At 37.1% G+C, this 21,009-nt stretch overlaps 1 protein-coding gene across 4 annotated transcripts in view; it reads right to left on the reverse strand.

The window, feature by feature from the left end:
- Nucleotides 1–473: 473 nt before the first annotated feature.
- Nucleotides 474–21,009, reverse strand: part of LOC104845957 (protein adenylyltransferase SelO-like) — a 53,503-nt gene continuing 32,967 nt past the window's right edge. For 3 of the 4 annotated variants that reach the window (XM_023548850.2, XM_010590667.2, XM_023548852.1), the window contains exons 12-19: nt 19,524–19,653; nt 14,291–14,335; nt 14,099–14,180; nt 13,747–13,839; nt 8,372–8,451; nt 6,703–6,746; nt 3,042–3,121; nt 474–799 (exon numbers count right to left, since the gene is read on the reverse strand). In XM_023548850.2, coding sequence (XP_023404618.1) covers nt 677–799; nt 3,042–3,121; nt 6,703–6,746; nt 8,372–8,451; nt 13,747–13,839; nt 14,099–14,180; nt 14,291–14,335; nt 19,524–19,653 — 677 coding nt within the window. In that variant the 3' untranslated portion in view covers nt 474–676. The remainder of the gene's footprint in view (nt 800–3,041; nt 3,122–6,702; nt 6,747–8,371; nt 8,452–13,746; nt 13,840–14,098; nt 14,181–14,290; nt 14,336–19,523; nt 19,654–21,009) is intronic. The other variant, XM_023548851.2, reaches the window with a different exon arrangement.

The following is a 21,009-nucleotide window of genomic DNA, read 5'->3' on the forward strand; positions in this document are numbered from 1 at the left end:
ACACACTTATTTGATGTGCCCCAAAGCCATGGCTACGTAATAAGCACTAGATGAATACTTACAAATTCAATTAAAAGACTGTCTTAGCAAAGATTAGACTGGACTGTAAGACATAAAATGATACTGGTGAGGAGTGTGCTCCTTAGCTCAAGTAGACATGTGAGACCCTGTGGGCAGCTCCTGTCTGGAGGTGAGATGAGAAGGCAGAAGGGGACAGGAGCTGGTTGCACGGACACAGGAAATACAGGGTGTGCTGTCACATTGCACGGAGTGCAACTAGGTCACATAACAATGTGTTGTAAGTTTTTGTATGAGAAATTGACTTGAATTGTAAACTTAAAGCACAATTAAAAAAAAAAGAAAAAAAAATTATTTTAAGAGCTCCTAGTCATTGAGGATAACCCATGTGGTTGACCAAAAACACCCTGTCACTCTATTAAAGTTACTCATCAGAGCAAAGAAGGTCACAAAGATGTTCTAAAGAATCAGTTTATTTGGCTAAAATGTATTTTTATATATAATCATTATAATTAAATGTGGAATTATTAACAAAATGTGGACAGTCATTCAGGATTTATCAAATAAATTATTCTGTGTTCAATTCAATGATAACCAAACCAAAACCACTCTCATCAAGTCGATTCCGACTAGAGGTATTTAATTTATTTTTCCCAAATTAAGATGAGCAGCTAACTCGGAGATCTTTTGCCCAAGAAGGAGTAGGTGAGGAATAGCCTGCCTTCTCGGCTGCAGAATGCATCTGGAAAGGACGCTGAAGAACTTGCTGTAGAAGACGGACCTATAAAACAAGTTATAGATTTCCTTAGGACCCTTATTAATTTCCTAAAATACACCAGTTTTGAAAAATTAGGAGTTCTAGTTAGTTTCTAAAATGGCAAATTAATTTTAAATTTGTTTAAAGATGTTCGTACATTTTATATTTTACTAAAACCTCAACTAGTGCCGTTACTTAAATTTTCTATGATTCCTTAAGTACTACTTTTGAACTAAAACAGGAAAGCGAATAGTTAAATGTCATGAAGACTACAAATACATCCCAGTAATTTTAAGATTCCTTCATAGCACTAGGAGAGAATTGTAATTTTCTAAAATATTTACCAAAAAAAGGGAGGGTGGCAATGATTTGCAATCTTTCAAATTCACCAATTTTTTCTACGTGTGATGACTCGCTGCTAAGGCAGGTTTATGTGGGGCGTTGGAAACTTAAGTCTACAGAGCTGTTACAGGAAATACTGGTTTCTGTGCAGCATGACTAAGCCCCTACATGTGCTGACGTGGATCTCACGGCCTCGCACCTGAGCTTTACCGCTGGTGTGGACTGCTGCGAGGACATCTGCAAACGAGGAACACCTGATGTTGCCCTATTGGTAAACTATGGCTCCTGTCAGATCTTTCTGAGAAGACTGAGGCCAAGTGTGGCCCATCCTATGAATCTAAATGTTTACTTAAACCTAGGAAGACCCCATCGTGGGCCCTGCATCTGTATTCAGATATAATTTTGAGAAAAGGAAGAAAACGGGAAGGAATAAAAGAAAGAGAAAGAAGGAGAAGCAGGCCAAGAAAACATTGCTTAGTGACCCCAGGTTAGACAAATTTATCTAAACAAAAATGCTGAATTTTCTCCTTTCCTTTTGTTTTCCTTAATACCATAAAAGGTTAAATTTTAAAATATTTTATTTTCTAAAATGAAAACCCCGAATTGTCAGAAGTTATAAATTTTTGAAATAAAAGGTCAATGTCACATTCCAAATTAGAAACAAAAAACATTTTTTTCCTACGCCAACCCTGACTAATTGATAGTGAGCACATGGCATGCTGGGATGAGAATGGTTCTGAGGCTGTGGCCAGTTTGAGAGAGAAAGAGCACCATGATTATCAACAGTGTCTACTCTGAGTGCAGGACAGGAAAATGGCAGCACAAGTGCCAGGGCCACCTCTGCCCTAGCAAATAATAATTCTGTACATTTTTAATCAATTAATTATGAAACATACACAGAAGATGGTATGTAAAATAATATAATAAACACCTAAGTATCCTCCAGTCATTTTATTGGAAATGAAATACTTCCAAAATGGTTGAAGCCCTGAATATCCTTCCCTAACTCTAATTTCTTCCTTACTGCAAAGTAATCACTGTCCTAAAGTGGATGTTCATCGTCCTCATGCATTTTGCTATAAAACCAAAAAAAAAAAAAACCCATTGCCATTGAGTAGATTCTGACTCATAGCAACTCATAGTCATGCTGCACAGAAACCAGTATTTCCTGTAACAGCTCTGTAGACTTAAGTTTCCAACGCCCCACATAAACCTGGATAGGGTAGAACTGCCCCATAGAGTTTCCAAGGAGCGCCTGGTGGATTTGAACTGCCAGCCTTTTGGTTAGCACCCACAGCTCTTAACCACTATGCCACCAGGGTTCCCCATCTTGCTGTACTCTTGTTATATATGCACGTATCCCTAAATAACACACGGCACAGTTTTACGTAAGTGATAACACCTTGTACGTATTCCTTTGCAACTCGCTCGTTTTGCTCAACAAGACATGTGACATTCTTCCATGCCGATGCATGCAGCTCTAGTTCATTCCTCTTCACTGCCGTCAAGAAAGTAATTTAAAATGGGCCCAGGCTGGTGACACCATGGATACCTGGTGGAAGCAAATGCTAACTCCCTCTGGAGAGATGCACCTTCAAATCAGGCTTTACTGGATGTCAAACATGAGATTGAAATCAAAATTCCAAAACGCAAACCATAAAGAACAGAATCAGACCCTCAGAAGTTCAAATAATGTAAATACATTTATTAAATGAACATTTTAATGTTTAAATAAAGAATAAATAGAAAATATGACAAAATTATTGTCTGTTTAAAAAAAGAGAACAATTAGGCAGAGGGGACTCTGGGAAATGGTATTGGCAATAGTATATAGTTTTGCATGTCTACAGACGTATTAAGTGTGTTTCAAACATGGTGCATTTAAAATTAATAAAAATAAATATAGAAAAGTCAACCACCTTACCTCTGAAAAATCATTCCTTTCTGCTTTTTGCACTGCGGATTCTGCCATCCAGTTTTTCAGCACATATCTAGGGTTGACACCTTAAACAAGGGTGAAAAAAGTACATCTTGGTACAAGAAATTATTGCTTTGAAAATTTTTAACAATCAAAAGCAATTTAAAACAGATTCTAACATCTATTTAAAAAAAAAAAGTAAAATCCATTAAAAGACCCCAATTGGCTGAGAGGGCCAACTCAAAAACAATGCTTGGCTGTCATCAACTGTTAACAGTGAAAACTGTGACAGCCAGAACTTGATGGGATTGCCTTGTTCTTCCCGGTCACACAAGTCTTCCACCTTTGACAGGATGCAGCTTACCACTTTTCTATCACTCTCCATTAGTGGAAAATATTTGAGTTTTCCTTCTCTGACATGTTTTGTCTTACGCAGGTTCCAGCTTTCACAGGTTTTACTGTATAAGGTAGAATAATGTGGTCTACTTTGACTTTCAGAAAGTTACAATAGCAAGATACTTGAATATCTTCACCAGATAGGCTGTCATAGTACGTCACATGCATAAATTTTAAATACTTACAAAAATCACAAAATAGAGTACATTCATACACATAGTTTTGTTCATGTGTATAAATTAGGCACAACCAACTCAAGCTGAAAAACTCTTGTTAAATGTGGCTCATAAGTATAAGCATACCCACATATTCCTCTATAATGAAAATTTTCAAAAGCAGGGATTTCTTTCTATCACAGGGACACACAATCCCAAGATGAGAACAAAGTTTATCAAAAGCAATCTTCTCATATACATCTGGCTACCATCACAATTTTTAATTTTCTTCCCTCTTTACTTTTTCTTTCCTCCCCTCTCTCTTGTTCGCTTCTTTCCCTTTCATCCAAGCACCTGCCACAAATTCACTAAGAGGTGCAAAGAAAAGCAGGAAAATTATACTGATGGGGAACAACCCAGTTTTATTGAAGATGCAGATATTTTAGGACTTTATTTTTTTCTCTCCAGCAATATCAACCCAATCATATAATGTTGGAGTTAGTTAGGGTAACATGCTTTAAATAAATGAAGGTATTTCACTTTGGGACATCAATTGGTTTCTCTTGGGATCCTGATGATCTTTCCATTAGAAATTGTACACAAAGGACTATTTCCCCAATCAGTCTTTACAGTTATAGAGTAAACACCAGCAGAAACACCATTCTCTTTGAACATAAAAACAACAATGGTTGTCCTAAGCATCACAGTCATCAAAAGCATTCATTAAACACAGTTTTAATGTGATCCTGGGCTGGGCACTGTGTGGCACAAAACAGAAATGAGCAATGCCATTTGGTGCCTCAGGATCTTAGAGTCATTTGGAGGCCTAAAAATAATAAACATTGAATATTTTTTTTAAATATTTCTTAAGAACCTCTATGACACTCATTTTTTGATGTTTCCATTGCTTGTACCATGGAATATTTCTAAAAATTTTTTTTCAATAACACATCTTCCCCTAATCTGTTTTTTTTTAATCTTTTGAAAGGATATATAGTGGCAATATATTTTTAGCTTTTCTAGTTTCCAAAAAACATTATATTCATCCCAATCGTCCCAACATTCCTGTGACAAGGATTATCAAACTACCCTATTAATATTAGAGTACCCAACAACCTTTTAACTTCTTTGATCTTGCTAGACTGCAAAAAATATTAACTTCCATTTTTACTGAACTGAGCTAATACTTATTGAGTAGTACTTTTTATGTGCTAGTCATTATCTCATTGAATTCGTGCAAGAACCCATGATGTAAACACATTTTATAGATGAGGAAACACAAGTTATGAAAGGTCAAGTGGACAGAAATGTTCTAAAACTGGATTGTGTGTGATGGTTGCACAATTTTTTAAGTTTAATAAAAAAAAATCACTGAATTAAACAGTTAAAATGAGTGAATTTTATGGTATATAAATTCTATAAAAACCTAAAAATATGTACACACCAAAAGAGAGAGGGAGAGAAAGAAATAGATACTAAGTGGCATGCTTCGTATCATCTGGGAAATAAATGGCAGGTGCAGAGCTCATGCACAGCTAGCCTCATTTTAGAGCCCATGGTACTCTGCCTCTCTAAGGACAGAAAACTCTTGTCAGGAGCAGAGCAATTTTTCCGTCTTATTCAAAGACGTCAGTAAACTCTATGTTCTTCTTCTTGCATACTTATTTCTTTATGCCTGTCTAATTTTTAATTCCACATCCCTGGTACACACACAGTTAACTTAAATTTGTATAATCCATTTTCATGTCCATTTACATATCAATTAAATATGTAATAATATATGGAAGTGTAACTTTAAAAATTAAATGAATTCTTATTATGAAGCCAGCCAATATAAAAAAAATTCCACTGCCCTTTGTGGAAAAGGATTTTTGCCTTCCTTGAGAGCATACTGTTTAGCATTATTTATTCTCTAAAATAACAGATCCCAACCTGCGGCCTTGAGGTCACTAACCCTCTTTCATTTTAACATCTCATCCATCCTGTCATAACCAAACCAACCCAAATACTAAAAACTGCCACCACATGTTCTTCCTTCCCTTGGCTGCTTAGATTGTTCATATTCTGAGCTGCCCTATAAATTCTCTATAATTGCTCAAATGAACATAAGTGGCTGGCACAACTAAATGCATCCTGAACCCCAAATAGATTACTCACTTAATTGTAAAAACTCAACTTGCTTTTATTTCTGCAACAATGTCTTCAGTTCAAAGAGCAATCCCAATCCCTAAACTAGCAAGGAAAGTTACCAATCCACTGCCTTCGAGCCGATTCCGACTCATAGTGACCCTATAGAACAGAGTAGAACTGCCCCATAGAGCTAAAAAAGAGTGCCTGGCAGATTCAAACTGCTGACCGCTTGGTTAGCAGCCGTAGCACTTAACCACTACACCACCAGGAAAAGTTAGCACACCCTTATTTCATCCCCGTGAGTCAGCCATCCTGATGACACACACCAGCGCTCTTACAGAAGTCCTAAAGCAGGGGTATCTAACCACCTTTGTCTTAACTTCTTTGATCTTGCTAGAAATCACACTGCAAAAAGAACTAAATTCCATTTTTTTCTTCTCTAGCCCAAGTGTGGAATTACTTGGTAAAGTGAAAACAACACATAAATGTGAATTATTCTAACTACCACTAACTGGATGTGTATTAAGGTCCAGGCACTGTAACAAGATACTTTACATATATTATTGTTCATCGCTACAACATACCTGCAAAATATTTTCATTTTACTACAGCTAAGGGCCTTGCAACGTAGAGAGTTAAAAATCTTTTCCAAGACAACTCAGCTAATACTGGCAGAGATGGGACTCATTTGCCAGATTTCAAAACCCATGTTCTTTCTAGCATACCACAAATCCACCTTCCAATCTCTCTACCAGCTTTGGGCACTGTTTTATTTTAACATGAAAGCAGAGCTATCATACAGTACGGTAAGTTAAGTCATCTGCTGAAAAGTCCATACTTGACACTTCAGCTCAACTAAGACTCACCTAGACTTATTCCAGTTTAAAAAGAAAAAACTCAGTTCCCTTAAGTAATTGCCTTCCAGTTTACAAAAAAATGTTGCTTTTGATAATCCTTAAAGCTGAGCAAATCAAAAGAGTACTTACTTGTCATTCTTTTTCTTCTTTTAGAATCTGAGTCATTCATGTTACTAAAAATGAATAAAACAAAAGACAAAATTAACCACGATCTCCTCAAATTATATCCTTTATTCAAAAGGGAAGGAATTGTTTCACAAGACAAATATTGAGAAAAAAATTCAAAAATCAGACGGAGGCAATGGATAGGAAAAAAAAAAAAAAAAGAAGATAGAAAATACCGAGTTTGACTAAACAATATATGAAATACCACCTTCTTTAGTTATTTTAGACAATACTAAACCTTATTTTATTATTGCCAATTAAAAAAAAAATCTTTCTGAAAAGTACGATACACTTCCTTGTCTTAAACATAGCTTTCTGAAAATAATCCAACTTTTTCTTGATTAGTCAAGGTCACCATTTGTCATGGATTAAACTAAAAAAAAAAAACCAAACCCAGTGCTGTCAAGTCGAATCCGACTTATAGCGACCCTATGGGAAAGAGTAGAACTGCCCCCATAGAGTTTCCAAGGAGCGCCTGGAGGATTCAAACTGCCAACCCTTTGGTTAGCAGCCGTAGCACTTAACCACTACGGCACCAGGGTTTGAACTATGTCCCCCCAAAAAAGTGTATATCGATTTGGCTGGGCCATGATTCCCAGTACTGTGTGATTTTCCTGTAAGTTGTAAATCCTGCTTCTATGATGTTAATGAGGGAGGATGGATGGCTGTTGTGTTAGTGAGGCAGGGCTCAATCTACAAGACTGGATTGTGTCTTGGGCAATCTCTTGAGATATAAAAGAAAGAAGCAAGCAGAGAGACAGGTGGCCCTCATACCACCAAGAAAGCAGTGTCAGGAGCAGGGCATGTCCTCTGGACTTGGGGTCCCTGCGCAGAGAAGCTCCTAGTCTGGGGGAAGATTGATGAGAAGGCCGACAGAGAGAGAAAGGCTTCCCCTGGAGCTGATGCCCTGAATTTGGACTTTTAGCCTACTTTACTATGAAGAAATAAATTTCTCTTTGTTAAAGGCATCCACTTGTGGTATTTCTGTTATAGCAGCACTAGATGACTAAGGCACCATTATAAACACTTAGTGGCTATTGAACTGTGAAGGGATATTTGCTCCTGTCTCTTCTTCTCCCTTCATGGCCACTACCTACAACTTATTTACACTTTCATGTTTGCTGCTTCTAATTCCTTGTAAGTTATGAAGCAAAATGACTTCTTACAACTGTATAAGATATGAAAATAAACAGACACTGGACGAATGCCTGAGGAGCTCTTCTCCAGAGCTTCAGCGCCTGGGCTTAAGCAACCTGGGGCGTGGTATTAGAGAGCTGAGGCAAGCGGATGAACGAGGTGTTACTATAGATGCCTCAATCAGTGCACAGGTACCTGAAAGTAAAAAGGAAATGTTGAAAAATGGAGAGGAAGAGAGGGATCTGGTACGTTGAAAATGCTAAAATAATATGGTAAAACCTGCGAAAACCAGAACCTGTGTAAGGCGGAAATCTGTCAGAAAAGGAAAACTCAAAAATTTTCCACTAAAACAAGCGATAGAAAAGTGGTAAGACTGCACCTGTCAAAGGCAGAGAACTTGTGAGGCCCAGAGAAACGACACAGGCCTGCTGAGTTCTGGCCCTCACAGGTTTCACTGTACATTATGTGTTTTTTGGAAGTGATTAGGTTATCTCACCTCTTCAGTCTCAGAAGGTACTGGGACACCCAGGCAGGAAAGAGTTCATGCTCTGAAACCTTCTTCAGCGCCCAGAAATGCTAAATGAAAATACAGTAATCAACTGTTCATTATATTAATAATTATTCTGTTTACTGGAACTTCATGTTCCTTTTAACTGTTTGTTCTTTAATAACATCTTAATACCTGGATGTTTTTAAAAGTATGCTATTTCAAGTAGAAGTAACACCAAAAAAAGGGTATTTTCCTTTTCCTCACATATCATTCAACCCTAAAGTTCTAATTGATGGAAATCCATGGAATGACAAGATTCAAGAAAAATTAAAATATATAAAATTCTTATAAATGAGATTAGATAATGAACACTTATAGTATCAAAAGCCTTCCTTTAAATAAGGAACTCTCTAAATGTATAATTTAAAAAACTTAGTTTGCAACTGCATTTATTTATTCGTCTATTAATTTATTTAACAAACACTCGTGGAATGTCAACTATGTGCTGGAATATCAATTACATTGGAGAATATAAAAATTAATAAAACATGGTCCCTGCCTTTAAGAAGGAAAGTATGGAAACAAGTAATTCAATACCATTTGAGAAATGTTATTACAGGAATATATATAAAAGATCAGAGAACACAAAGGAATAAGCAATTCGCTCTACCTAGGGAGGTAGGTTCAAATGATTTGGTTTGAAGCTACCCAGCAGCGCCATGGAAGAAAGGCCTGGAGGACTACTTCCATAAGATCATACCCAAGAAAACCCTATGGAGTAGTTCTCTGTAACACGTGGGGTCACCACGAGTCAGAATGGACTTGACAGCAATTTTTAGAGGGCTGAGAAAATTTCACATTCAAGAGACACGGAAATGGACCACTGAAATGATTAAATGTGTAATTATCCCTTCTCACTTAAATTTTCCCAACTCTTGGTAATTTAAATATTTGTAACTGTCAGGAACTTGAACAAGTCACTCTAACATTCCTTTGTCTTAGTTTTCCACACCTTAACCGATAATTAGTTCCAACAGATGAATCGATGATACTTTTAAAAGATTACATCAAAGATGCTTTTTGTTAACATTTTTCTGTATTTCCTACCACACAGGTAGACATTCTTTTATTCAAATCACGCCTAAGAATACAATTCATAGCTATTCCATACTTGTGAGAATAATTATCCTTATAATTAGCATGACTCATACCTATCTCAGCAGTGACAATTACAATCTTTCATTTTCAAACACTAGCTTAACTCACACGTCCATTTCCTACCCTGATGATAATCATTTCTGTTTGAAATTAGTGAAGTTGTAAGAGCTGAAACCTCTAGCTGATATACAGCTTCAATCGCGACGCCGCTCCTTAAAACCCTACATGGACCCTCTATGCTGGACAGACCATGCTGAAAAAACAGGTCTGAAATTAAAAGAATTACTACTACAGTACTTATTTTACTGATATTACTATTTACTTATTTACTGGTATTTTACTGATATTACTATTAAACTACTGATATTACTATTATTGAGCACCTGTGAGGTAGATGCCATTATTGACCATCTCATTTTACAGATAAAGCAAGTGAGGGCTAGAGAAATTAAGGAACTTGTGTAAGATTACATAGCCAGTAAAAGGGGAAACCAGGATTTGAAGCTACCTAATTTTTTTTTAATCTGATACTGGATCGTGGTTGACGCAAATGATTAAATACTTGCCTACTAACTGAAAGGTTAGCAGTTCAAACCTACCGGGAGACAGCTCGGAAGAAAAGCTGGCCATCTGCTTCTAAAAGGTCATAGCCATGAAAACCCTACGGAATAGTTCTACTCTGCCCACGTGGGGTCTCCATGAGTTGGAATCAACTCGACAGTAACCTGTTTGGTTTGGTTTTTGGTAATCAGACTCCAGAGCCTGCTCTCTTCAATCACCACACTACTCTTCTTCTTGACATGACTGAAAAATCAACCTTGTCTTGCCTCAGCTTTGCTATGTGCGAAAACAAGGACTTATTTTTTGTAAAACCACCACCAAACTCATCGTCGTCAAGTTGCTACTAACTCACAGCTATTATAGGGTAGAGCAGAACTGCCCCGTAGGGTTTCCAAGGCTGTAACCTTTATGGAAGCAGACTGTCATATCTTTCTCCCATAGAGCAGCTGGTGGGTTTGAAATGCTGACCTTTTAGTTACTAGCCGAGCTCTTAACCACTACGCCACCAGGGCTCCATCACTGGGACACCAGGGCTCCGAAATATCAAAGAAGTAAGACAGAACTAACAAAGGGACAATTGGCAGATGGAGTATATGAAAATAGCACTGGACAGCAGGCAGTTTGGTTCTAGTTCTGATCTTGCAATAACCTACAATGTGAATTTGGACAAGTCACTTAACCTTTCTTGGCTGCAATCTCCATATCTATAAAATGTGTTAATCATTGTTATAGCCTGAATTGTATCCCCCAAAAATTTATGTTGAAGTCCTAATCCCTAGTACCAATGAACATGACTTGTTTGGAAATAGGGTCTCTAAAGATGTTATCAATTAAGTTAACATGAGATTATACTGGAATAGGGTGCATCTTAAACCAATCTGAGTAACTCCTTATAAAAGAGAGAAGAGAGACACATGGGGAGGGACAATAGCCACGTGAAAACCTATCTGCAAGCCATGGAACACCTGGCGCTACCAGACGCTGAGACAAGAAAGATTCTTCCTCTAGAGCCTTCTAAGAGAACTTGGCCCTGCCAACACTCTGAATTTGAACTACTAGGTTGCAGAACTGTGAGACAAAAAAATTCTGTTGTTATAGGCCACCAATTTGTGATATTTTGTTAGGGCAGCCCCAGGAAACTATTACAATCGTTGAGTTTCCTTCCCAATGTAAAATTCTGTGATTCTAAGCCTGAGATTAACAATGGGTCAACAATGTTAAGGAACTTAAACCTTCAGTTTACAATATTTTCATCCTAAGCATTTGATTTTACCTTCTTCTTTAATAAACTTTTTACGTCTTAAAAATAAACATATTTAGAGCCCTTTTTTTTTAGAGAGGACAAGGACAAGCTGCTGTTTGAGCTAGCTCAGTGGCATAGAGTCGTAGGTCAGGTACTTATATCTTTATTTGTGACAACGTATCTTACCTCCCTTTAGGAGATTGTGACAGATTAGGTCAGAGCTACCAAAGCTCTAAGAGAAACTACATTGGGCCAGAGATTCAATTCTCCAATAGAATTCAATCATTTGAATGAATGGAATTCCTTAAAGCCAGACTAGGAGAGCCAACCCTGACAAAAGACTATGATTTATAATTCTCACTTCAAGTCCTATTGGCTCTATCTTACGTAATTTTTCTTCTTGTCCCAATTTCTTTTCATCTTTTTTTTTTTTTAATGTTTGGCTGGAGCCATAGCACTGGCTTCATGGCTGTCCTCCCTACTTTCAGTTTCACCCCTGACAAAAAAAAAGTTAACAGGGTTATCTTTGCTAAAATGTAATTCTGATCATGCTACTCCCCGGACATGAAAGCAAACAGTTGCTCATTGCCTTCAAGATTCAACCCAAACTACTCTCCATTCTCTATTAACATTTTCATGCATTGCGGGTGCTGCTTCCTTTTCCAGGAATGTCTTTCCCCTTTTTTCTGTCTTATAATGTCTTACTCATGTTTATGTTCATGACTCCTTCAACTGTCACCTCCTTTGTCATTGTCTCCCTAACTCTTTCAGCAGAATTAGTCAGCATTCTCAACTCTGTTCATACGCTATCAGTTATCAGTATGGTATAATCATGTGTATGCATGTCAGACTTTGCTTCTAGACTATGAATTCCTTGAAGGCAGGGACCATGTCGTATTCAGCCCCAGATCTCAAATATCTAGCGGAATGCCTGCCACAAAATAGGCAGCTTAGCCAACTATTAACTACATTATTAATGTTAATAGATATTAACTAGAATATCTATGGGCTCTGCATCAGAAAGACCTGGACAGTCACTTACTAGCTGTGTGTCTCTGGGCAAATTACTTCACCTCTTGGAGCCATGATTTTCCCATCTGTAAGACAGGAATTATAACACCTGTCTCACAGGGTAGTTGATGGATTACATGAGAAAGATGCAGTATAGCACAGGGGTTAAGAGCATGGGCTCTGAAGAAGGCTGCCAGTGTCTGAATACTACTCACTAGTTTGTGACCTGGAGCAAGTTACTTAACCTCTCTATGCCTGTTTCTTTATCAATAAAACAGAGATAACAATGGTACCTACCTTATATATCATGGCACAGTGTATACATATAAAATGCTTAAAATAGTGCCTGGCATATAGTAAGCCCTCAATAAATACTAACTCTCAATATTATTACTATCACTTTCATTATTTTGTAAAGCATTTAGTGTAGCGCCTTGACCCAGAATAAGTTTTCAATAACAGTGAGCTCTCAACAAATACTTGTTGAATAAGTGCCTAACTGCCTAAGTGAGGTTGAATTCAAATCAAAAAGAGATAAAGAGATAATATTAATTGTACAAAGAATGTCATGAATTATAATGAAGTTGAAATTTTAAAAAATTAGGCTGGGTTTTAATCTCAAAAATAATGACTGCAACATAAAAGATTTAGACCTTATAAACAGACCTAACTTTTAGAAAATCTACACTAAATAAGAAGTAAGAGTCTTCTGGTAATTCCTGTATTATTCCATAAATGTAAAGTATTAGCATTGAAATAAAAATCCAACACATAATTAAGTGCAGTCACTTGGGAAACAGTTTTGCAGTCTCTTAAAAGGTGAAACAGAAATTTACCAACTAATTCAGAAATTCCATTCCTAGGTACCTAGCCAAGAGAAACAAAACGGTATCTACAAAAAAACTTATTCATGAATGTTCAAAGCACCATTATTCATAATAGCCAAAAAGCAGAAACCAGCCAGATGTTCATCAGCTGGTAAGTGAACAAGCAATACGTGGTATACCCATACAATGGAATACTACTCTGCAGTATAAAGAACTACTGACACAACATGGATGAACCTCAGAAATACCCTAAGTGAGGAAGTCAGACACCAAAGACCACATATGGTATGATTCCATTTGTGTGACATAACCAGAAAACAAAAATCTTGAAAGACAGAAAGTAAATTAGAAGTTGCTTGGGGCTGGGAGTGGAAACAGGGATTGGCAGCAAATGGACACCTGGGATCTTTTCAGTGGGATGGAAATGTTCTAAAATTGGATTGGAGTCATAATTGAGCAACTCTGTAATAACTAAAATCTGAATAGTACACTTAAGTTAATTTCACAGAATATACATTACACCTCAATGAAGCTATTAAAAAACTGAGTTAAAAAAAAAGCCAAATGTCATACATTAATACCTGAGGAATGTTGAGCTCCAATAACTGGCTTTGAGTAATCTCACTGAGCTGCCGAAACGTCATTGTAAAATCAGCTTCTGTTTTTTCCATGAGCTAATGAAAATAATTACATATGTATACATAAATTATTCAAAAATGTGCTGAGGACTCAATTCTAGCAGGAAACCTAGTAAGAAAATATCAAAGTTATCAATTCTACTTACACAAACATAACAAAAACTGAATCTAAATAATCTCTTTTTTAATAGTTTTAATTATGATTAAATAACAACCATTAAACATATTTTTAAAAATGCACTGAATAGTAATTCAAATGTTAATCAGAAAAAAATCCACAAAATGATAAACTCACATGTAAGAGAAACGCAATTAAATCATCATCGCCCTCCTGTTCTCCCAGGAATCCCAACTTGGCTTTGAACAGTTCTCTAAACCTAAAAGGAGAAATGTCAATTCAATTCATTATTAAAATTCTTACTCTTCTAAAAATTTTGTCCTCAAAATAACCAGGATGCTTTAATATCTGTATTCAAAAATGACAAACCTTGTATAATAAAGAGCAGGGTACCTGCCAAGTATCTGAGCAGCTCTATGAGGGAAAAAAAAATGAAGGTGAGTTAAACCTTGATTTAAAATTAGCATTCTTGACTTACATTTTATGAGAACAAAGGGAACCCTCTCATGTGTTAAAGAGCATGGAGATTACATGCTACTGATTCTGGCTTAGTGGCTTAATTAGATATCATATCTTCAAGAAAACTGTCAATATAAATGTATTAAAGTGCAGATGTAACCACATCACTTTGGAAACATCACTACATACAATCAGCTTATAGGATAAATATCTATCTGTCTTCATAATACCAAAAGAGTTTCATTATTATGTAACTGGTTTTGGGATATATTTTTAAAAAATATCTTAAACCCAAAATAATGCATTACAAATACCTTATTCAATACAATAATGGACTCTTAAAAGCATAAAAATTAAAGAGTTTTAACCTTAAACCTATCTTGAAACAGACTGAATTTATATTTATTAACATTATTACATGTATTTTAAATTACACAAAAGTCTAACAGTCTGAAGCCTCGTGCCTTTTACCTTTCTGACCTCATCTCCTACACTCTTCCCCTTGCTCACTCTGTTGCAGCCACACTGGCCTTTTCTGCTATTTCTTCAACATACAAGGCACGCCCCCACCTCAGGGCCTCTGCACAGGCTGTCCCTTTGCCTGTAGTGCTCCTCCCCCAGATATCCGTATGGCTTGCTCCTGCAACTCCTTCAAGCCTTTGCTTAATTAAGTAAGGTCTTCACTAACCACCCTTTTAAAAACTGCAAACGCCCCCTTTCCTGTATTCCCTATCCCATATTCTCTTTCTCCATAGTACTTATCTCCTAATACATTATATAACTGTTTATTGATTGTCTCTCCCATCAGAAGCAAGCTCCACGAGGGCACACATTTTTGGCTGTTTTATTCAGTGCACTTAGAACAGTGCCTGGCACATACTGAACACCTAGATACCCAATAAATATTTGTTAAAAAATGAGAGTGTGCTTCTTAGTTCAAGTAGATAAAAAAAAAAAAAAAATACACGAAACTAAATAGGCAGCTCTTGTCTGAAAGTGAGATGAGAAGGCAAAAAGGGACAGGAGCTGGTGGAACGGACATGGGAAATCCAGGGTGGAAAGGAGGAGTGTGCTGTCACATTACAGGGAGAGCAAGTAGAGTCACATGTATAAATTTTTGTATGAGAAACTAACTTGGGCTGTAAACTTGCACCTAAAGCGCAAGGAAAAAAAAAAAAGAATGAGCTCTACAAGGTAAAGGGGTACAAAATTGGTAGAGACAAGGATGGGAGCAACGCTGCTTAATAAATACCTTTTCACAACACTTTCATTTTGAACTATAATGGCTGTATTATCAATATATTTTTAAAATTAAACTAATTAAGGAAACCACAAACGGGATGTAAAATTTTTACCGTTATTTTGGTAGTTTTTTTTATTACTGACTGGGGATAATAAAATCACTATATGACTTGCTTTCCAGCTGGGTTCTTGTTCTACTGGACACAGTAAAATTTTTTATTTTGGTGGTGAATGGAAGGAGAAATATGTTATATCTTCCAGCAAATACACTAGAGACAAAAATAAATGAAATGTGGTCAGTGCCTCAAGGTGCCAGAGTCTGGTGGTTCAATCAATATCTTAACATTCTATGTAACTATAAATGCACTCAGCTTGTCATTCATGCTTTTTTATATACATACGTAAGATATTTAATTTTCAGTAACTAAATATAAACATTACAACGTTGTCTATTATTTACTCTATTGTTTACAAAAGGCAACCAGGTACTGTTTTTTCCTCAACCTAAGTTCAGAATATATCCGACATCACACAATGATGTCAGAAAAATTTCAACTTTATTACAGGTAAAAGCTAATCTGGAGAGTATGGATTAAGTCTGCAGGTACATAGGTTTTGTAATATTTTGTGCCTAAATTAGAAAGACTTATCCACCCAGTTGGAAACCCTGGTGGCACAGCAGCTAAGAGTTCAGCAGCTAACCAAAAGGTCGGCAGTTGGAATCCACCAGGTGCTCCTGGGAAATCCTAAGGGGCAGTTCTACTCTGTCCTATAGGGTTGCTATGTGAAGGAATCAACTCAACGGCAATGGGTTTGGTTTTTTTTTTTATCCACCCAGTTAATGGGTGGAAAGTCAGTAGGTGAATTGGGAGAGATGTTTACTCTTGAGTCTCGAATTAAAAAAAAAAAAAACCCACTGCCATCAAGTCGATTCCGACTCATAGTGGCCTAAAAAATCAAGTAGAGGAAATGTCACTTGGAAAACCGACTGAAGATTCATAAAACCCAAGCAGAAGCACAAAAAGAAATTGATAGGGGAAATGCGATACTTAAACAAATAAGAGAAGACAACTTTCCGGACAGGGTGTATCAGTTACAGTTCAATCAGAGAAACAGAACCACTATGAGCATTACAGAAAAAGGGATTTACTTTAGGAACCTGAACTTATGTAACTGTTAGAGATGGTTAGGCAATATACATAATATTATTGCTCTGCATCTGGTATTGGGCCTGAATGGGCCCAAAGTCAGCAGAGAAGATGCCACAGTCATAAAAGAAATTAAACATGAAGTGGGAGAGACCAAGGACAAACCAGAGCCCACGAAGACAAACTAAAACCATGGCTATTTCTCAGGCTTCCAAGCTCAATGATGCAGGTAACCTACAAGATAAGCTCGTGCCCTTCACTGCCAAGCTGGACATGCTCCTGGGTCAGGATTCAGAGAAGCTGAAGGAAGCGATCCAGAGGGAGCTGCAGGAGCTGTGGCCCTGGTTGCCTCCCCACGTCAACAAGATGAGCCAGCAGATTAACAACAACCTGAGCTGTACCACTATCTGTCCCTGCACCAGCCTTCTGAGTGTAAACATACTGCTGCTTTACTTCTTCCTTCCAGAACTCACAAATTCCTCTGTGGCCAACCTAATCAGTAACTATGCAGGGAAGGGTACTCTTGGAAATATACTTCCAGTTGAGCTAAATAGATACCATATAAGGCCACCACATTAGATATGGTCGTAAAATTAAATACTGACTAATATTTTTTAATATGAAATGACCTGGTGGCATAGTGGCTAAGAGCTACAGCTGCTAACCAAAAGATCGGTGGTTAGAATCCACCAGGCACTCCTGTGAAACCCTATGGGGCAGTTCTACTCTGTCATATAGGGTCGCTATGAGTTGGAATCGACTCTACGGCAACAGGTAATGTGAAATGAAAGAGCCCTGGTGGTGCAGTGGTTAAAACACTCAGCTTCTAATCAAAAGGTTCACAGTTCGAACCTACCAGCCACTCTGCAGGAGAAAGATGTGGAAGTCAGCTTCTGTAAAGATTTACAGCCTTGGAAACCCTATGGGGCAGTTCTACTCATAAGGTCTCTATGAGTCAGAATCAACTCGAACACACTGGAATGGGTAAAGTGAAATTAGAGTAGTGATGTGTATAAATTGTGAAATGCATCCTTCAATAGTGGGGACTAACCTCTTCTTTCCGCATGCTGCTACATGGACTAGGGACGAGAGAGATGCAGCCCATCTCAGACCATGAGGACCACATCCATGGATGGTGGAACGGAAAGCTAGAAGCAGCGTGGGACCCAGACAAATGCTAAGCCTCCATACCAACCCTGAATTATCTACCACCAAAATTTTATGTGAGACAAAAGTACATCTTGTTCAAGATACTATATTTTGGGTTTCTGTCATATACAGCTGAATTCATATTCTAATATACTAGATACCACTCATCTGTAAGAGTAAAATAAAAATATTAATGGTTGTGCAAGGACTTGGACAATACCTATATACCCCATGTGAGTGGAATACAAAAGGAAGTAATCAGGTCAGACACTTCAAGATATGGGGCCATGAGAAGAAATGGTGGTAGGCAGTGAAATGACTCAAAATGAGGATGTGTAGGGGGAGGGGACATGTTGAAAGCAAAGATTCTTAAAACAGATGAGATATGCTTCAAGGGAAAACCCAACAACAGTCTGAAATTCAAAATACTCAGCTGTCTTACCAAACTCGAGCAGCTGGGTAATTACAGGTAAAAACACAAAAACATTCTAAAGGTCTCAGCTTTAGAAGAGAAAGCAATGGGCAAATAGAATCTTAGTGAGCAAAAATATTTAGAAACTGGTTTCATGTAATAGTACAGAGAATGGTACAAAACTAGAATTTAAAAAAATGCAGTAGTTTCCAAATAACAGTGTTGAAATGGATGAACAGCTCAAATTGGAAAAACAGAAGTAGCAAACAAACCAAGTAAAATAATGTACAATGTAAGCTAGAAGAAATACAATCAAGTATACTCATTGTTATAATAAACGAAAACATTTAAGATTGGATTAAAACTTGGCTATATGTTTGTTTGTAAAGGAAACAAACTTTAAAAAATGACAAAGAAAGGTAAAAAAATAAAATGAGATTTAAGACAAACTCAGCAAAAAGCAAGCACGAATGGCAATATTAATATCAGATATGCTGAAACTAAGTGTTAAAACCATTAAACAGGATAAAGGGGGCCATTATGTTTGGATAAAAGGCACAGTTTTTTTTAGAAAATATAAGTAAAAAAACCTTATGTGCCAATAATTTGGCAGCAAAACACGTAAATTTAAAACAATTAGAAAAAATAACAATAAAAATACAATTAAAGTGGGAGATTTTGACACATATCTCTTAAGAATCAAACTTAGCGAATACATTAAAAATGGGGTTATAAAGAGCTTGAATAATAAAATCAATACACTCAATTTGATATGTATTAAAACCTTTGCTGAGTGAATATACATTTTTTTGGTATGGTCATAAAAAATGTATCATGTTTTACCACAAAGAAACCTTAACATGTTTTGAAAAGTAGAGATTTTACCAAATACATCCTTTCGATTGTAAAAATGTGGACAAAATAATTATTCAGAAATTAAGAAACAAAGTCCTAAATAACCCTTGGATCAAAGAGGAAATAAACTAAAATTTCATAATATCTAAAAAGAATAAATAGGAAAACACTATTCAAATAACTATGGAAAAAAGCCAAAATTGTATTAGAGAAAAAGATATACCCTGAAACGCCTTCCTTATTAAAAAGACAAAAATATAACAATGCTTTTCAAAACCTGATAGTTATAAAATATATTTTTATACAGATTTAATTAGTAGATTTAAAATTTACTTACAACTGCTTTTGCCTAGGATCCAGTAATGGGTTTAGAGCATGCAACAACTTGTGCAAATTAAACATCCCAATATTGGCTTGATTTCCTATTTTATATCTTTTCTCATCATCAGATGTGTTTGGCACAAAATCTGTTTAAAACAAAATACTATAGTTTTACAGTGGGGATAACTGTAATAAATAGAGTGTTCATTTTTAAGTTTATACTTAAAGTTAATAAATTTACATTTATTAGATAAAAATCTCCCTGACATTAAATATTTAACTTAAAAGCAGTCCAAACACTAATATTTATACACACTAAAAACTTTTAAAATATGAGTATTTGCCTAATAGAGGAATACCTTTTTAAGCTACAATAATTTCCAGGTTATCTGGAGGTGGAACCAACACGACACTACAGACAGAAACACCATGCCTTCCCTCTGCAGCAAAGACCCAAAAAACCAAGTAAAACAGATACAAACGACAATCCTGGAACCCTAAAGAACAAACGAAGGAATAAAGAACTCGATCAAGCACCAAATGGAATAAGAAACTGACAGAGAACAGAAAACAAGGAGAGCTACGGAGTGGAGGTCCCATAACGTGACTGGATTCACCATCTTGGGCTACAGCCGCCAAAGAACTCCAGAGAGGGAGTAAAGGAAGGCAAATTCATGGATCACCAAGCAGGAGACAGAGCACCCAGTAACTAGGGATACACGCACTCTCACCCCTCATCTTCTTACCTCTGCAAGGCCTTCGCTGCTTGCCAACAGGCCACAGTTGCTCAGCCTGAAAGACACTAGCTCACTGCTGCCTTAGTCCACCCTGCCCCCACTGTCCAGCCCCTTCAGAACAATTTGTTTTGTATGCTTGTTTTTGTTTTTTTAAAAATAATTCTTATTGTGCTTTAAGTAAAAATTTACAAGTCAAGTCAGTCTGTCACATATAAGCTTATATACACCTTACTACATGCTCCCATTTACTCTCCCCTAATGAGTCAGCCCTATCCCCCCTTCTGGTTTCTCCTTTCACGACCGCTTTGCCAGTTTCTAACCCTCTCTACCCTCCAGACAGAAGATGCCAACACAGTCTCAAGTGTCCGCCTCATACAAGTAGCTCACTCTCCATCAGCAACTCTCTCCAACCCATTGTCCAGTCCCTTCCATGTCTGATGAATTGTCTTCAGGAATGGTTCCTGTCCTGGGCCAACAGAAGGTTTGGGGACCATGACCGCTGGGATTCTTCCAGTCTCAGTCAGACCATTAAGTCTGCTCTTTTTCTGAGAATTTGGGGTCTGCATCCCACTGATCTCCTTCTCCCTCAGGGGTTTTCTGTTGTGCTCCCTGTCAGGGCAGTCATCGGTTGTGGCCGGGCACCATCTAGTTCTTCTGGTCTCAGGATGATGTAAGTCTCTAGCTCATGTGGCCTTTTCTATCTCTTGGGCTCATAGTTATCGTGTGACCTTGGAGTTCTTCATTCCCCTTTGATCCAGGTGGGTT

This window comes from Loxodonta africana, chromosome 4 (assembly GCF_030014295.1).
Source record: "Loxodonta africana isolate mLoxAfr1 chromosome 4, mLoxAfr1.hap2, whole genome shotgun sequence".
NCBI classification, from domain to species: domain Eukaryota; kingdom Metazoa; phylum Chordata; class Mammalia; order Proboscidea; family Elephantidae; genus Loxodonta; species Loxodonta africana.